Consider the following 18,011-nt stretch of genomic DNA (forward strand, 5'->3'; position numbering starts at 1 on the left):
GCCAAACACCGCAGTACTAGAGACAATGGCCAAGATTGCTGGGCTCTCCGCTAGCTTCATGTATATGCCCGAGCAGCTCCGGAAACTCTGGTATCGAACCTAGCGTAGAACCAAGTATTTGGAATATGCCATCCCTGCATCCACACTGGGGCCCACTTAAAAGCGGACTATTCATAGCACCATGCACAAAGCATGGAGCGTGATGTTGTGACCAAGGCTTTTAGTTATAACGGTCTTGCCGCATAGTCAAAAGACATTAAACATGTATATAGCAGGTGTATCTAGACTTGTAACAGCTACCAATTCTCGGTTTCCACCTTCAGCCCAGCAGTGCAGATCTGCGTCACCCTCATTGAGATCTTGGGAAGTGCAAATGCGCACGAGTGTGTTAGATTTTTTGGAGCGAGAGCGATTGAGATCTTTTCTGTAAACAATATCTGCCGCGTTGCAAGGTTCATAAAGCCCTCGGGATAAAAGCAAACATCACGTGACTATATACTTCAGATTTTGCTCTAATCAGAAAAGTAAAGGATTGCGCTCGACGGCCTGTGCTCCATCATCGTAAAATCCATCTCTTACCACCGCTTCTTATTTATCACAATCATCTTCGGGGACAGGGAACCTGATGAGTCTATTTCCTTATCCAGAGCACCCGAGCATCTTTTATCTCACGAGTTAATGCGAGGTAAATCCTACGCCGCATTTCCCTTTCCTGGACCAAAGCAAATCCCGAACCGGGGCAGTTCGGGATTTGGATCGTTGGCTATGGATGATTAAGCCACGGCGCGACACCCCCAGCTTTTAGCAGTAACTATATCAGACCACATCTCCGGGAACCCGATTGACCAGCACCAGAGGGAGAAAAGTTTCCGTGATCGTACGGCCCCTGTGCCCAGTAGTTATGCGTGAAGGTAACCCTTTCGAGGCGGTGGGTGTGATATAGACCGCTTTCATAAAGCCCGCACGAGGCTACGACCAAACCCCGTTGAATGAAAGGGATTCGAAACACGAAATTGAAGTGATTTGATTGATCGGGATTTCGAGATGGTGCTGGAGAACCTCCCACACCCTGTTAATACCGGAATCGCCCCAGTTACACAATCCAAGACTTCGCGGCCCACTGTGGTTCGGAAGAAGTTTGCCAAACCGCCAGTCAAAGTAGCTTGTCTGACATGGTAAGCCGTCATGATCCTTCACGTTTACTGATCCGTGTGGCCCTTGTCGGTAATTTCTTCGACTACTTGGGTTTCTCTACCCCTTCTCTCTCTGTCGCTGGTTGTTGCATTTGAAGCTGACTCTGATGCGACAGTCGTGCATCGAGGACGCGCTGCGATGGTCAAGAACCATGCTCCAACGTATGTTTACTTACTCCATACTGACTCTCCTATGTTTGTCTCTATATATACTGAGACAGGGTCTTTCAATCGGAAKTGTCTTAGCAAGAAGAAGAAATGCTCGTACCTGCCTAGTAGAAGAGGCGGTCCAAGGAAGAAGAAGAGCTCGTCTCCTTCGGATTCGAGAACCCGACAGGATGATTTAGAAAACTCTACCCTCACGCCAGCCTCTGGCTTTGAGGACTGTACGTGAGACGACGCTTCTCTTTAATTGCAGCACTAACCTTCAAGCAGCCTCGGCGATGTTTGGGCAAATTGATGTACTCTCCTTGCCAGGGGCTGGGCTGAGGGCGTTAGATTTCACATCGGATGTGAATACCATGTTTGCTGATCTCTTCAATTCGAACAATGGCACCAACACCCAGGGTCAGATGGGGCCGACACCTTCGCCTTCAAACTTACCATCGCAGCCTCTGGTCAGGACGTATGGCAGCGAACACGATATGTAAGGCTTCACTTTAACCGGTGGCAGCCAGAAGGCTTGGTGAATGCTGATTCGAACATAGATTGAATGCATACTACGACTTCATTCACCATTATTTTCCCATACTTCCACCACGAGTCGCTCCGCGCTGTCCAGATAGGCCAATCAATTCCGCTGGTCACTATTCGTCGTCTCCTTCTGAAGAGCCTTTACTAGCATACAAACCACACTCTCCCCTCAGTCTTGCAATCTCCGCTATATTGGCCCTGGTGCCGCATCCCGACGATCCTGAGCCGTTGTCTCCGGTTGCTGTGCTACGACGTAGAACTTATGCTCATACCTTTGCGCAACTAGCTAATGCTGGCGTTGAGGAAGATTGCGAATTACAAGCGTCTTCGACAGATCCGTCCCAAGCATTATCGAACAATCGACCCAGGATCAACCGGGAGCCCTTTCATCCACGGACACCTGTGGAACTTGAAAGCCTTCTTGCGTTGCTGGTCCTCTGCGTGTATGAATATACACAGCGAGGAAATCTGCTCAAAATGAGGTATCGGGCCGGCCAAGCCTTGGCGATCGCGCTGGACATGTCTCTTCAGTCACTCGGGGAGGAGCACGATGAGTGCGCAGAAGCTCGGCGGAGGGCCTGGTGGATGACGGTACGGTCGTTGATTAGGGTTCATCCCGGCGCGTCCACTAATTATCTGCTGTCTAGTACTATTGCGTGCTTCAGGGTTCGATTGTCAGCACAACGGTAAGCCAATGTCGATTTGAAACCGGTCCGCGAGACTCTTGCGTTTGAAAAGTAGCTAATCTTGGGATCTACAGCCGCTCTCCATAATCGCCAGCGACCCTCAATTCGTTACACCTTATCCTCGTTTCTCTGCAGATCCAGAGGCAAGTCTTCCACTTCTTCAACTCCGCCTTCAGCGCTTCCAGGATGATCTTCAAGCATACCACTCCACAAGCAAATAGCACCATTCTGACCGGTTTTTCAGGGATGGGCTGTTTTGATGCAAGCCCAGCAAGTGCTGGCCTCCGCAACTCAATTTGTCATCGACTTGAAGAAATGCGTGTCGACCGGCGCCAACATGACTTACATATATGAAAGAATGCAGCAACTCGACGCCTGGGCTAGCTCTGCAATAGCACAATCAAATCTCCTTCCAATGGTCCCTCAATCTATGGGCTGTGGTGACGAAGTGGAGTATACAACCGCCCATAGCATACGCGCTATCGCGCGAATCAAGCTCTCTAGGTAAGCAGCCTTTGGTGAAGCTCGAAAATCTATTCACAAAGGTACTGATGCGGAGCTAGTGCACAAATCAAGGTACACCGATTCAGGGCGTTCTCGGATATTCCGCTCTTCATCAAGAAGCATTGCGACCTAACCGCAGCTAATCCCAACAACATGATTACCGGCGATTTGGCGTCCAAGGCGTCCAAAGAACAGGACAGTATGGCGAACATCTCGTGTTGCTGCAGCAATTTGGACTCCTTCCGGCCGCCGCCGTCTACATCGAGCGATTGCACAGCTTCCGGCTCTTCCTCCGGCTCTGCCACCTCCGATTATCACTCCATGGTACCACTCTCATTTACCAGCGGCTTCCCATACAGCAGCCAGCACTCCGCCAAAGTCTGCTTGAAAGCGTCTCTTACGATCTCACGCATGTTCCCGAGCCTACCCCTGCCACAGCCACTCTACGCGTCGAGTGGCAGTAACACACCCAGCCAGGGTCTGCCCTCATCCCCACAGAAGCAGTTACCGCGAACAATGCCATCGTTCGCTTGCTGTCTGATGCAAGGAAGCTACGCCTTGTTGATGATATTCTACAAAGCGACAGTGGAGAAACAAATGTCGCCAGATTATGGGAACGAATCCACAAACAGTGCCTCCGATCGACTGATCGAGGAGATCCGTCAAGGCTTGGAGCGTGTCATTGAAACTGTTAAAAATTATGCGATTGCTTTTGAGGCGTTGGATGGCATGAGAGGTAGGCAGCCGCGTCAACGATGTCCTGAACACGGAATCTAACTGACCCTCCTTTCACAGACGAAATCGAAGGTGCATATCACACGGCGTTTCCTCCGGTATAATTTCTTCTCAGTAGCTGCTATTATATCTCTCAGCAGCTTCAATTTTTTTTTTTCCCCCTTTTCTTTCACCTTTGTCTCAGAGCACGATACAATATTCCTTAAGAATTCCTTAAGAACCAGTGCAGCCCTGGTGGTCTGAGAACTGGACATTGTTATCTTCCCTCCCTTCAACTCATTTGGGGTCAAAGTATACGTGCTGGCCTCGTTCCTCCCTACCACTCGCAATGATACACGGTCACCTCCCAACATCTCTCGTCTTCTAATTAGTGGTATTCTTCCAATCCGCCCACTTGGTATATACACAGTTGTTTTCACTCAAGATGACCATGTCTAGGTATCTATGTGAAGAACTGGATTAGACTGCAACACAAAAATCAATCATCTCTAATTCTAGACGCAAAACACACTCAAAAAGCAATAGTAGGACAAAAAGCCAATCCATATACGGGCGGAGAACCACCAGCAGGCGCCCGCTTAGAGCTTCGACTTGATTCCCTCGAGTCTGAATTTGACATCCTTTAGAACTTTGCTCGAGGGCTTCCAATCATCGTATTGCCTTAATAATTGCATTGTCTCTTCATAAAGCTCGCGGCGAACATACTCTTCTTCAAGTAAACCCCGCATCGCAAACGGTAGAATATAGGGGTTCGCAGGAGATGCGTGACTCCTTTTGACGTCTAAGGTGGCGTTACTGACATTGGACGTTTCCAGAGCGAATTCAATCGCCAGCCTAAGGGATGAACGTTAGCCCTACGACGGTCAGTTACCAAGGACAAGCAAGCCTACCGATAAACAGCCTCGTCGTCATAGAGACGAGAATGACCTTCTCCTGTATAGAGGCTCCCTGCCAGCGGAGAGCTCAATTCTCGGATGAGGCCGTGGTCCGAGATCCCCAGGTTACGAAGTTTGAGCACGAAACCAACCAAATGGGAAAGACTATCAGAAGAAAAGGACGTTAGCAAGGTGGGAAAAATCAAGCTGCGAAATCAATTAACGTACAAGCTTGGTGCATGGACTCTACCATCCACGAAGACCGCGCGGTAGATGTAGGGATGGACCACTGGTGAGAAGAGAGATGACTAGGACAACAGTTAGACCGCGACGGCGAGTAATCCAATCATAGTGATCAGCGCCTTACCTCTAGAGATACCAGCTGGTCGTCGATACTCCCAATGTAGGATATCCGAACGCCAAAGTCCAGAGCGCATTTCAATGCAGCTTCATAGTCTTTCGAGACTTGGCTATATGGAAGAGCAAATTCAAACAGCTCACCCGCCGAACCACTTATCCATCGAGATCTATAATCTGAGAATGGCCCCATATTGACGCCGGCCATAGCGCACACGCCAACACGAGTGGCATTCAAGCAGCCAAAAGCAATGAGTTTCGCAACTAACATGATCGCAACCGGAACACCTTGACTGTGACATGCAACTAGGATAAAATCGGCTTTCCGGATTTTCTCCACCCAATTGAGGAGCAGCTTCCATAGCAAGTCAACGCGTTCAGCGATGCGGCCCTCGCCTTCTAGTGCAATCTTCTCGACATCGCAGGAATAGCCATGACTCTCTGTCCACTTGTGGATGGCCTCCGCCGCCATGGTGGCAAATCTCACGGACGTACCTGTTGGTTGTCCAAGCACTGTCCGTATTAGTGGAGCGGGAAAATACCCGTGCACACCAATGGCCAATGCCTTTTTGATACTTGGGGGATCTCTGATCATATAGACATGCTTGTTATCAGGCTCTCTGCGATAGTGCAAGAACCGTCCAATTGTTTGCACGAGAGAGGGCGTTTCTTTCACAGCAAAAGTGTCCGAAAAGCGAGGTAGGACCTGATTCGGTAGTACCTTCTGCAATTGCTTCGCTGCTGCTGCCTCTGACACTCGTGGTGGGGGGGATTCAGGAGGAAGGGTCTGCACATGAGAGGGGATTTGGTCAGTGGCAGCAGCACTGCTCCTAGGAGTCTTGATTTTGATGCTGCCTTTCTTTGTGTCTTCAGCTTTCTGTTCCAGTCTTGTCTCTTCCTGTAGACTGTCCTGAGGCTGGCTTGAAGATGATCCTTGCGCGCTTGAAGCCTCAACCGACGGAGGATCTGCTAGCGCCACTTGATTCAAATTATGCGATGAATCTCTGAACCAGAACGACCAGCCCGACTTAGTGTTCTTGACCTGTGCATCAACTGGACCGTCCGTTTCCTGAGATTCCGCAGGCGGCTGGGTTGAAGACGATACTGCATGTTTTGGATCATGGACAGGTGCATTTACAGCAGAAGAAGGCTCCAGGGATTCGGTTTGGGGGTTATCCATGTGCCCTTCGGTCCTGAGCGTATCAGCCCCCTGTGGCGGCGCAGACGAACCATACCACATTTGAAACCAGGTTCGCTTCTGTGATGACGTAGGAGTTTCAGTGGTCGAGGCAGAGGGCGTTTGTGCACTGCTCACAGGCTCGTTTGAGGAAGTTTCACAATTCTTCGGCGTTTGCTCTTCCGCGACCGGCTCTGTCGGGGTGCTCTCGGTCTCAGGCGCTCGTTCTGACTGAGGACCAGGGGGAAAATCTTCAGCTGATCTTGCTGTATAAAACCATGAGAACCAGCCACTAGCTGGTTTCGAGGACGTTTGAGCCCGATCGGGTTCCACCCCTTCAGCACCTGTCTCTGATGGGGAGGTGTCGGTTGTCTGTTTTAACTGCTCTCCGTTCTTATCGTCTGTAGCTGCTGCAGCCTCCTCGCTTGATCCTTCCTTCTGGACCAAATTCGGTGCTGGACCGGCAGTATCGAACTGGGAATCCAGTGTTGGAGTGGATGCAGAACCATCGGAAGCAATGTTTATCTTTGTTGTCGTAGCGTCGGCAGGAAGAGATCTGGTCGATGCGCCTTTTTTCTTGGTAAGCTGAAGCGAAGGGTTTCTATGTTGTTTTGGAGTGTGAAGGAGGGATTCCGAGGAGGTAGTCATGCTCGATGCTACATTTTGAGCAACCGAAATACTCTCGCGGGCAACCTCGGTAACAGGCGCCGCTTTAGATGCTTTAGACACCGCGGGCCAAAGAGCAGGGTACCAGTTCTAAGAACGAATAAGATCAGCTTTACTGGACTCAAGTACCCCTACTGTCTATTGAATGACAAGGAAAATTTACTCACACCACTTCCCTGCTTCTGCGAGGTTGAGCACTTTGCGCCTACTGGAGATGAGGTTACCTCGCTGTTCAATGAGGCAGATGATTGCGACTGCGCGCCGGACGGGCTGGGCTTTATTCTCTTACGAGATCCCGTGGGCGCCATGGAAGATGGAAGTAGAACATTACCAAGGAAGTATCAATGTGCAAGTCAACAAAAAGATGAGATAATTTAGAATGATGATGAAGGACGAGTCTTACAGGAGTGCCCGCTAGTGATCAGCGTCCAACAGAGCCGCCACTGTCGGCCTGTTGCACCACAACCAAGCTTGTTGGGCACAGAACACACACTGATATCATGTCACATGTTATCTGTGATCATTTCCACCGCCCTTAGATACCTGAGGCCTGAAACTGTGGCTGGTGTCTCTCTTCACCGCCACGGGAGTTCGGGCGGGACCCGCCAAAGACCAGAAAAATTATTTTCCTCCGGGGAGAAAATTATCGGCGGAGGAGGATAACACGCTGGATAAGCCTCTGGTCATTTCTCTGACTTCCTTCTTCGTCGTGCTTTTTCTCTGTAATCATCTACACCCCGTCATTTTTGTCGTGCACTTCCCGGATCTTGTCGAGCCTGCCTCGACTACCCATTCATAGAAATGGCGATCCAAAAAAAGGTACGACAGGATTCACTTAATCCTCCTACGTTGGAAGACTTCTTTGCGCTAACATCGACCAGCACGGTAAAGGTCGTTTGGACAAGTGGTATCGCCTTGCGAAAGAAAAAGGATACCGAGCAAGAGCTGCTTTCAAATTGATCCAGCTAAACAAGAAGTATGGTTTCTTGGAAAAGAGCAAAGTCCTTCTGGATCTTTGCGCGGCTCCCGGTGTACGTGTAGTCATCCGTTTTTTTTTTTTTTTCGCTGATTTGTTTGCTTACGATAAATTAGTCTTGGTGTCAAGTAGCAGCAGAATGTATGCCGACACAGAGCATCATTGTCGGTGTCGACCTCGCCCCAATCAAGCCAATTCCTCGAGTCATTACCTTTCAGAGCGATATTACGACAGAAAAGTGTCGCGCTACGATTAGACAACATTTGAAACACTGGAAGGCAGATACTGTTCTTCACGATGGAGCTCCAAATGTTGGTACGGCGTGGGTTCAGGACGCTTTCTCCCAGGCGGAGTTGGTCTTGCAGTCGATGAAGTTGGCCACAGAGTTCTTGGTTGAGGGGGGTACCTTTGTCACCAAGGTCTTCAGGTCGAAGGACTACAATCCTCTGCTCTGGGTTTTCAAGCAGCTCTTCACGTCTGTGGAAGCGACAAAGCCTCCTTCTTCCCGAAATGTCTCCGCAGAAATCTTCGTCGTCTGCCGTGGATTCAAAGCTCCAAAACGCATTGACCCCAAGTTCCTCGACCCCAAGCATGTTTTTGCAGAATTGACAGATGCTACGCCAAATAACGAAGCGCGTGTATTCAATCCGGAGAAGAAGAAGCGAAAGAGAGAAGGTTACGAAGAAGGTGATTACACGCAGTTCAAGGAAATACCGGTCACAGAGTTCATCAACACCACTGATCCAATCGCGATTCTTGGCACTTATAATAAGCTCAGCTTCCAACAATCTCCGGGAGGAGATCTTGCGTTGGCGACTCTAAACAGACTGGAAGAGACCACGGACGAGATTCGAACCTGCTGTGAGGATTTGAAGATCCTAGGCAAAAAAGAATTTCGGAATTTGCTCCGATGGCGCTTAAAGGTCCGTGAAAAGTTTGGGCTTGTAGTAAAAAAAGGGCAATCCAAGACCGATGAACCTGAGGAGGTCGCTGAGGTAGCTCCCATGGATGAGGAGTTGGCCATCCAGGAAGAGCTACAACGTCTCCAGGAGAAGGAGAGCTCCAAGCGCAAGAAGGAAAGGCGCAAGGAGAATGAGAAGAAGCGCAAAGAGATCGTACGCATGCAAATGCATATGACAACCCCTATGGACATTGGCATGGAGCAACTGGGGCCCGGTGGCGATGACGCAACTTTCTCATTGAAGCGAGTGGAAAGAGATGGAGCAAGAGACGTCATTGCGTCTGGAAAGATAGCGGAAATCGAGAGTGACAGTGAGGATCAAACGGAATCTGATGACGACGAAAGCGATGACGAAGGCGACCAATTGGAGAGGGAACTCGATTCATTGTACGAACAGTACCAGGAACGCAGAGAAGATCGCGACTCCAAAGTACGGGCAAAGAAAGCACGAAAAGACTACGAGGCAGACGAATGGGACGGCTTCTCAGACTCCGACAAGGAAGACGACGAGGAGTCAGAGGAAGAGGGCGCGTCCCAAGCGGCGGTCAAGCCAGCACCTCCTAGCTCGGGAACACTCTCCAGCAAGGCCGCGATGTTCTTCGATCAAGACATTTTCCAGGGTCTGGGTGACGTCGACGACGTTGAGGACGAGGACAGCGCAATAGAAATGCAAGAGGACGATAGATCCGCTAAGAAGGAGTCTGCGTCGGAGAAACAGGCGCCCAAGGATGCAAAGAAAAAGGCACAGGCCACTGAGGACTTTTCAGATAGCGAGCCTGAAGAGCTTGACGACCCACGGAAGAAGAACGGCCAACTCGGTATGTTTCCTCAAGTAGGTACCTTCGGGATGGAGTTACTAACCAATTTTTAACGCCAGATATCGACATCATCACCGCAGAAGCCATGGCGCTTGCCCAGCAAATGGCCACTGGTGAAAAGAAGTCCCAGGACATTGTTGATGACGGTTTCAATCGGTACGCTTTCCGGGATGTTGACGGTCTCCCCGAATGGTTCCTTGACGACGAAACCAAGCATTCTAAGCTCCAGCGGCCTATCACGAAGGCGGCTGCAGCCGCGATCAAGGAAAAGCTGCGTGCCATCAATGCTCGGCCCATCAAGAAGGTGATGGAGGCTAAGGGCCGTAAAAAGATGAAGGCTGCACAGAGACTCGAGAAACTGCGCAAGAAGTCTGCTTTGCTGGCAGATGACGAGGCACTCAGTGAAAGGGACAAGTCGCAGGCCATTGCGAAGTTGATGAGCAAAGCGACTAAGAAGAAACCCAAGCAGCAGGTGAAGTTGGTTGTTGCTAAGGGAGCCAACAGAGGTATCTCCGGCCGTCCACGCGGAGTAAAGGGCAAATACAAGATTGTGGACTCGCGTATGAAGAAGGATATCCGGGCTCAAAAGAGACTGGCCAAGAAGAAGAAATAGACGGACAGCAAACTATGTGTATGATATTGGCATTTTTCAATCATACTCGCGTACATACAATCTACAATTTGATACCCTCAGGGCTGGCTTTACTTCAGCAGAAAAACAGCAACAACCCTAGGTTTGACCTGAATGGGGACGTTAATTCACCTGTTCTGGTTCTGCATGTATGTTAGCATTGACCTTCAAAACAGGAGTAGCAACTTATTCTAGCGACAGTCAGCAGTGAATTGTTGATACTAGGTATGCCTTAAGAAGTGGTGAAGACCCCACAGTTGTGGAGATGGTGCATGGATTGTGCATAAGTAGTGAATACTAATGTACACACTAAGCCTAATATAGAAATTCTAACCCGCAGTGGCAATTGTCCAGGGACTTACTGCCTTAGGGCCTGAGGCTATCAGCAGATGACTTAATCATCTGTCTTGGCCGCTCACTTTTCATGGCTCTTCTTCCCTTTTCCTTGTGCTCTGTTACTCATATACTTCCAAGTCTTTTTTCCCTCTATTTATTTGCATTGCATTCTTGTTGATCATTCTTGTCTATGGGGCTTTTGCATTTGAAGTCCATATCATAGCGTGTGCTATTGCCTTCTTTGTCCATATTTCTACACGCGTCACATATTTTTACCTCCCCGCCGCAGAACGATTCCAGTTCGCTAACTCCGCTCCATGGGATTTTTCGATCACCTCCAGAAAGGAGGCGCTTTTTCACTGCAGGCTCAAAAGCCACAGATTCGTAAAGTTGTCCAGACCCGGCCCGCGCCGCCCTCAAGATCTTCCTCGCACACCCCCGTCAGATCATCGTCGCAGACCACACCGCCGGAGAAGATCAAAAGGCCGCGAGCCTCCACTAGCCGGTCTGTTTCAGGGGATTCTGATCATCGCCCATCGAAGCGTTTAAGTACCCCCTTGCGAAATAGGAAACGGCCAACTCCCGAGCAACGGCTCTCGAGTGACGACGATGACGCAAGTGACACGGATACATCATTTGAGTTGCGCAAGCGGGCTAGAACGGAGGATAGTGCGGAGCCTGACCTCGCGAGGCGCATACGGTCCTTGAAAGCATTTTCGGAGGAGAACGTTAAGCCACTGCCGTTGGTCCACGCTGCAGATATTACATCCAAGCAAAAAGCCGGAAACTTCAAACGAGCGTTTGGTGGGGCGGACCGGCCGACGGAGATTCTTCTGCAGTATCCTAGTGCTTCACTGAAAGAAAGGTACGCACTTCAGGTCTAGTGATATCCATAACCCTGTCTAACTGTTTGATTTGGTGTAGATTTAACCTCGTCGTGCCCCGCGACAACGATGATTTCAAGCCTATTGATGATATCGTTCATGTTATCGACACCGTTTCCGAGAACTATATTCCTGAGAGTGAGGCGGAATTTTTCAACAATGAGTCTACAGGCATCAAACGGAGGTTGCGTCGAGCTTTGGCACATGCGTCCGAGACGGAATTTCGAGAAGTTGTGGCCGACTACAACCATGAGATCGAACGGTTAAGACGTAGTGGGGCCATTGCTAAACATTTGGACGCGACACATCGGTTGAACCTGCCGCTGGTAGAGAGGATATTGACACAGATTTACGCGCGTACGGTTTCCCCCCGCGTTGAATCTCTTCGTCGGTATGAAAACGGAACAGACAACGTCTACGGGGAGCTCCTGCCTCGGTTCATCAGCACTATCTTCAAAGAGACTCGACTAAAATCGGGACAAGTCTTTGTCGATCTGGGATCTGGGGTTGGTAACGTCGTTTTGCAAGCTGCACTTGAAATTGGATGTGAAAGTTGGGGATGCGAGATGATGGCCAATGCTTGTGACCTGGCAGAACTTCAGCAGACCGAGTTCAGAGCACGCTGCCGGCTCTGGGGTATTGCGCCAGGGAAAACACACCTTGTCCGCGGCGACTTTCTGCAAGAGCAAAGCATCATTGATGTTCTGAAACGCGCAGATGTTGTTCTGATCAACAACCAAGCCTTTACACCTCAGCTGAACAATGAGATTATCAATCACTTCTTGGATATGAAGGAGGGCTGCCAGATTGTGTCACTCAAGTCTTTTGTTCCTGCCGGTCACAAGATTCAGTCTCGCAATCTGTACTCCCCGATCAACCTTTTGAAGGTCAAGCAGTTGAATTACTGGTCAAACAGTGTCAGCTGGACTGACGTTGGGGGCACATATTTTATTGCCACCAAAGATAGTTCCAGGCTCAAGGCTTTTGCGGATAGCATGGAATAAGTGAACTCGTTCCGGCATCACGATTGGTTTCATTACCGTTGCATGGCATTACGACTAAGGGTGCACAACCCTGGCATTACCTCACCTTTTTGACAATTTGATTTCTATGTCAATATTTTTCGCATTTGGTACCCCCGTATATATCAGCATGTCTGTTGACATTCTTTCGGATCATGCCTTGGAGCAATGAGTTTTCTTTTGGAAATATTCTCTCTTGTTCTGTGATACCTTCTTGTTGTGATGATTCATCATCCTTTTTGTCATACTTCATCAATTCCATCGCAAGATGGCCTTCATGTCATATTCCAAGTGCGCGAATCTTGGGGGCGAAGGCCAATCTGTGGCCACTGTCTGCGGTGGCTCTGGCGAGTCAGATTGACTTTTGGGTGGATTCTTGCGTACCATTTCTTGTATGAATAGATAAGAGTTAGATCGGGACGATATCAATTTTATGTACATAGAACATTGTTAACCGGGGCTGGCGTATTGGAGCCGGAAGCTCTTTTTGGGACTTTGAATCCCCTAGGTAAACGAAGATGACTTGGTCTTTATCAACCGGCTGGTGATGCAGCTCAGGAGAATTTCGAGGCATCATTCATGGCCTCTGCTTCTCTGCCAATCCTTGCCATCCAGCGATCAATCAGCTCCTGGTTCTCACGCTGTAGCCTGCCGGACCGCTCTTCGGCCATGTTAAGCTGCAGATTCAGAGTCGCGAGTTCGTCTTGGAAGTCCTACGAAGAGATGGTGTCAGCAAAGAAAGCAGGGCGGCGGATGAATGAATGGCATGCCTCAAGTAACTTAGCCTTCCCCTTCAATTCTTCATCCCTGTCTTTTACGCGCATTTGTAGATGAGTTACTTCACTCTCCAAAGTATGGATACGTCGGCCATCTTGCGTGCTTCTCTTCCGTAACTTCTCCAACTCGGTGCTCAGCTCAGTCAGCCGGGCCTGCAACTCCGAACGAGCACGTTGGGCTTCGGAAAGATCCGCACGTGTAGCTGCTAGAATATCAGGAACAGATGGCCCTGCCAACGACTTCCCAGCAGCAGGGATCGCTGTATGTTTGTCTCCAACCCCCGTGAGATATTGGGCACCTTGAGCTGCGGCGGAGGCAATTTGACTAGTTCGGTCGGCCAGCTGCGTATCTAGTCGCGTTGACAGTGTGTTAGATTATCATCTTACAAAAGCTTCGCAGTTTCCAGGCCATAGACCTTATCCAGTAGCATACAAGCATTATAGAGAGCGATATTTGCCTTTTCTCGGCGATCGCGAGTCGCCAGAGCGGCGGAGTACTCATTCCTCCAGTGAGCCATGTGATAGTCTTCCAGCTATGAGGCGGGACTGTTGACAGGGTTCTTGTCGGGTTATGAATACATTGTTGATCCTGTAGATAGCGCAGATCAGAAGAGGACAGTGAAATGATATACAACCCTCAACATGGAGTCTTCTACTACGGCGACATTCCATGGCAAGCAATGAATGGTCGTTGATAAGCGACGATAACAAATAATGTCTCAGGCACCCTTCTACACCGCCTCGCCCACCGCTCGGGCCATCATGCATCATCGAACCCAACAGTCCCAGTTAGCGTCGGCTCGTCACTGCAAGACCCAACAGCTACGCTGCTAACTGTTGCTGCTCCTCATCTCTGCTACATACGTCAAGTCTACCTCCACCCTTTTGCCTTTTGAGGACTGCAGACCTCCTTATCCTTCTCTGGCACTTCTGCGCTTTTGACAAGCTTTCCGCATTTCCGTTGTCTTTTGCTAGGAATATCCTACCTTTCCCCTCCAACCACCATGGCGTCACGCAAGAAGGTCTTGCTGAAGGTACATCTTCCTCAACTCATACGACAGTCAAGGCTCTTGATATTGCTGAGCATTTACTTACGTACCTTTGGGGATCCTAGGTCATCATTTTGGGCGACAGTGGTGTTGGCAAAACGAGCTTGATGAACCAATATGTCAGTCGTCTCATTTCGGCCATTGATGGATATCCTCCAAACCGCTAACCTCCGTCCGATCGATAGGTCAACAAGAAGTTCAGTGCAAGCTACAAGGCCACTATCGGCGCCGATTTCCTTACGAAAGAGGTTCTCGTAGACGACCGTCTAGTAACGATGCAGGCACGTGTACCACCCATGGCTCGCACATTCGCCAAGGATTGCAATTAACCTGTGGATAGATCTGGGATACTGCGGGTCAAGAGCGATTTCAGTCTTTAGGTGTTGCATTCTACCGGGGTGCGGATTGCTGTGTTCTGGTATACGACGTGAATAATTCCAAGAGCTTCGAGGCTCTCGACAGTTGGCGCGACGAATTCCTCATCCAAGCGAGCCCTCGCGACCCAGAGAGCTTTCCTTTCGTACGCCCCTCCCTGACTTCTGACGTGCAAACGGGCAGATATTGACCAGTTTGCAGGTTGTGATCGGCAACAAGATTGATGTGGAGGAAAGCAAGCGGATGATTTCTTCGAAACGCGCCATGACTTTCTGCCAATCCAAGGGCAACATCCCTTACTTCGAGACAAGCGCTAAGGAAGCAGTCAACGTGGAGCAGGCTTTCGAGGGTATGTGACCAATTTGCTCTTAAACACGAACAGAGAACGCTGTGCTAATATGCTGGAAGTCATCGCCCGAAGCGCCCTGGCTCAAGAAGAAGCTGAGGAGTTCAGCGGCGAATTCAGCGATCCCATCAACATCCACCTCGATAGTGACCGTGATGGTTGTGCCTGTTGATGCGCTTCTAAATGGCTATGACCTTTGAACGATTTACAGCACCGCTGCTATTCTTGATTCATTCATGTTATGCGTTTGTGGCTTGTAGAGCTGTTTCTGTCTTCGTTCCATTTGGCGAGCTTGGAGGATTGTACTTTCTACGATAGTTTGGGATCCATATATACCTTCAAAGTTCCTCGGTGTACCAAGTTGCCTGTTTCCTATTGTCTGTCGGGTCGCAAACGGTATCATATGGGTTTCGAGCTTTTTGACTCTTCTTTTCTTGCTTACCTTGTCTGTGATAACCTTTTGCTTTTTTCGACAGCATACTCAATCAATCGAGAGTCACGCACATAATCCTGCTGCACGTGCTCTTATTTTCTTGTCGCTGGTATCATTTAATTACAAATAATGAGATTCAACTTTCAGCGCAAGAGAAGGGGAAAGGTACAAGCATGCCGAGCAGCAGCCGTGATCAAGCCTCGTGCTTATCAGCGCAGCTCGTGATGCTTGGCATCTTGCTTCGGAATCATCGCACATCTCCAGGATCGGAATGGACCCCCGCTTCAAGGCGCTCACGCTGAAACGCTACGGACCAGGCCATCCGCCATCGACACCGCCTGTTGTCATTATCAAATGTGATTTATGGACTCGTAACATCCCAGCATCGGCTCGCCACGATTTGCAGGATATCGTGCTCCATGATCCGTAATCACAAATTGGTCTAATCGGTCGGGTACCTTCAATCAATGACCAGGCTCCTCGTCGCTCCTCGTCGCTCGTTTCTTTCAACTTATCTCTATGAAAATCGTTCTGTTCCCCATAAGTTGATCAATACTACAATTTGGCCATGAAGACTTATACTTGGCGTGGTCCCAGCTGGACTGGGGCCGCAAGACGGTCACTGGGCATCTGTCTCCTTCTACTTGTGGTGATCTTGTGGACGGCTTCGAACTTTCTGGCCAGTGTATGTGCATCTCGAGAAGAGACTTCCGAAATGACCCTATTCGATGCTGCGCATCTGGGACTTCGTTATGGCTGGTGTCCTGCGACACGCGTGCTAACTGTACACTTTCCATCTCTTTTAGACCATCTTCGCGGATAATTCATACTCGAAACCGTTCTTTGTGACATACATCAACAGCTCGCTGTTCATTATTCCTCTCTTCTCGATCATTCTGGGCAGACTATTCAAACTATGGCGCCAGGGTAGATTGTCTCAGATCGATTCCATTCCGAGCCTCTTGCTCCATCTTGATTCCCACAATTCGAAGCCCGAGGCGCCCGACGTGCTGCATCCCTCCTCCGCAGATAGACAACAGAGTGAAAATGAAGTTGATGGCTCTGTCAAGCTGGGCTTGAGGGCAACTGCGAAACTGAGTTTCCAATTTTGTCTATTATGGGTAAGAATCGGCACTGACAACATTTTCATGTACAAACTAACAAGCATAAATAGGTCCTTGTAAGTTAACTTCTGCCAACATACCAGCTTTGAGCTGGCGCCTGACTTGTACAGGCGAATTATTTCGCAATGGCCTGCCTGCAATACACAACAGTTGGAAGTACCACCATCCTGACTTCAACTAGCGGTACGTACTCAGCAATCGCACGGAGATCGATTGATAGATGCCAAGCTAACACATCCTTCCAGGGGTCTGGACCCTCATCTTCGGCGCAATGATCGGGGTGGAACGGTTCACCCTCCGCAAACTCGCCGGCGTTATCGCTTCACTGATCGGAATCATCCTCATCTCCCGAGTAGATCTGTCGTCAACGGACTCCCCGCCCGCAGATGATGGCAGTTCCGGTACCTTCCCCCACAAGACGGCCGCCGAGATCGCCCTCGGCGACGCGATGGCCGCATTCAGCGCGGTCATGTACGGCGTGTACACTATTGTCCTGAAAAGGCAAGTCGGCGATGAGTCGCGGGTCAACATGGTGCTGTTCTTCGGGCTAGTGGGGCTCTTTAATATGCTCTTTCTCTGGCCGGGATTTATCATCTTACATGTCACTGGGATCGAGCCGTTCGTTCTCCCTGGCACTGGGAGAATATGGACTATAGTGCTGGTAAGAAATACGCCGAGCCAATAATGTGACACCGGCGGCGCCATGGACTGACGTTTGCTGTCTACAGGTTAATTCATTCTCATCATTAGTGTCAGATATATGTTGGGCGTATGCGATGCTCCTGACTACCCCGCTTGTTGTGACTGTTGGGCTGAGTCTGACCATCCCGCTTTCGCTTGTGGGTCAAATCTTCCTGCAGGGACAGTATTCGAGTGCAATATACTGGGTTGGTGCCGCTATAGTGTTTTTGTCGTTCCTGGTGGTCAACCATGAGAGTCGGGATGATAAGCTGGAGGCAACCTCGGCGGCCGACTACGAAGCCGTCCCTAGTGACGAGACAGGCGATACCGCTTGATGAAGAGATTCCATATGGCTTGGGCTAAATCGAAAACCTTTTACATCCTTCATACGTGGTTATCCTTGATAGACAGAAGACCAATAATGCATTAAATTATTAGACATCATACACCCAGGGTGTAATACTAATCAGACACTGATTTCCATCGTCCGTTGCCAGTGGAACAATGACGAAAGGCACAAGCAAGGAAAATATCTGAAGGAACGAGATCATTATGGTACAGCAAAAAAAAATTCAAGACTGGTCATCAAAAGTTGCCATGACTCGACAATGTTGAGTAGTCTCAGTATCCCATGAGAGCAATACAAGAAGGGACGACAAAAGGAGTAAAAAAAACAACCATCACAAGAAGGGGTATGTACGTCATGAAACAAA

General features: G+C 49.5%; 7 protein-coding genes across 7 annotated transcripts; 5 read left to right on the forward strand and 2 right to left on the reverse strand.

Moving 5' to 3' along the window:
• Nucleotides 1-1,044: 1,044 nt before the first annotated feature.
• Nucleotides 1,045-3,915, forward strand: Asppvi_005016 (uncharacterized protein; the record flags this gene model as incomplete). Its single annotated transcript, XM_043300954.1, has 9 exons — nucleotides 1,045-1,175; nucleotides 1,440-1,579; nucleotides 1,629-1,839; nucleotides 1,901-2,477; nucleotides 2,534-2,572; nucleotides 2,647-2,715; nucleotides 2,817-3,076; nucleotides 3,136-3,812; nucleotides 3,872-3,915. The coding sequence occupies 9 exons, from the start codon at nucleotides 1,045-1,047 to the stop codon at nucleotides 3,913-3,915; spliced, it is 2,148 nt and encodes a 715-aa protein (XP_043156889.1).
• Nucleotides 3,916-4,389: 474 nt separating this feature from the next.
• Asppvi_005017 (uncharacterized protein) lies at nucleotides 4,390-7,194 on the reverse strand (the record flags this gene model as incomplete). Its single annotated transcript, XM_043300955.1, has 5 exons — nucleotides 4,390-4,645; nucleotides 4,702-4,851; nucleotides 4,915-4,994; nucleotides 5,054-6,976; nucleotides 7,054-7,194. The coding sequence occupies 5 exons, from the start codon at nucleotides 7,192-7,194 to the stop codon at nucleotides 4,390-4,392; spliced, it is 2,550 nt and encodes an 849-aa protein (XP_043156890.1).
• A 493-nt stretch (nucleotides 7,195-7,687) lies between these two features.
• Nucleotides 7,688-10,254, forward strand: spb1 (rRNA methyltransferase spb1; the record flags this gene model as incomplete). The annotated part of the gene is made up of 4 exons (XM_043300956.1): nucleotides 7,688-7,705; nucleotides 7,768-7,917; nucleotides 7,979-9,641; nucleotides 9,701-10,254. The coding sequence occupies 4 exons, from the start codon at nucleotides 7,688-7,690 to the stop codon at nucleotides 10,252-10,254; spliced, it is 2,385 nt and encodes a 794-aa protein (XP_043156891.1).
• A 671-nt stretch (nucleotides 10,255-10,925) lies between these two features.
• On the forward strand, nucleotides 10,926-12,496 carry dot1 (histone methyltransferase DOT1; the record flags this gene model as incomplete). Its single annotated transcript, XM_043300957.1, has 2 exons — nucleotides 10,926-11,473; nucleotides 11,533-12,496. The coding sequence occupies 2 exons, from the start codon at nucleotides 10,926-10,928 to the stop codon at nucleotides 12,494-12,496; spliced, it is 1,512 nt and encodes a 503-aa protein (XP_043156892.1).
• A 572-nt stretch (nucleotides 12,497-13,068) lies between these two features.
• Nucleotides 13,069-13,808, reverse strand: Asppvi_005020 (ATG16 family protein; the record flags this gene model as incomplete). The annotated part of the gene is made up of 3 exons (XM_043300958.1): nucleotides 13,069-13,227; nucleotides 13,285-13,640; nucleotides 13,724-13,808. 3 exons carry the CDS (start codon nucleotides 13,806-13,808, stop codon nucleotides 13,069-13,071), a joined length of 600 nt encoding a protein of 199 aa, XP_043156893.1.
• A 486-nt stretch (nucleotides 13,809-14,294) lies between these two features.
• On the forward strand, nucleotides 14,295-15,232 carry rab7 (Rab family GTPase YPT7; the record flags this gene model as incomplete). The annotated part of the gene is made up of 6 exons (XM_043300959.1): nucleotides 14,295-14,324; nucleotides 14,405-14,458; nucleotides 14,525-14,620; nucleotides 14,680-14,859; nucleotides 14,916-15,063; nucleotides 15,123-15,232. The coding sequence occupies 6 exons, from the start codon at nucleotides 14,295-14,297 to the stop codon at nucleotides 15,230-15,232; spliced, it is 618 nt and encodes a 205-aa protein (XP_043156894.1).
• An 829-nt stretch (nucleotides 15,233-16,061) lies between these two features.
• On the forward strand, nucleotides 16,062-17,633 carry Asppvi_005022 (DMT family transporter; the record flags this gene model as incomplete). The annotated part of the gene is made up of 5 exons (XM_043300960.1): nucleotides 16,062-16,178; nucleotides 16,300-16,614; nucleotides 16,728-16,800; nucleotides 16,863-17,278; nucleotides 17,346-17,633. 5 exons carry the CDS (start codon nucleotides 16,062-16,064, stop codon nucleotides 17,631-17,633), a joined length of 1,209 nt encoding a protein of 402 aa, XP_043156895.1.
• Nucleotides 17,634-18,011: the final 378 nt, after the last annotated feature.

Source organism: Aspergillus pseudoviridinutans, assembly GCF_018340605.1.
Source record: "Aspergillus pseudoviridinutans IFM 55266 DNA, scaffold_3, whole genome shotgun sequence".
Taxonomy (NCBI): Eukaryota; Fungi; Ascomycota; class Eurotiomycetes; order Eurotiales; family Aspergillaceae; genus Aspergillus; species Aspergillus pseudoviridinutans.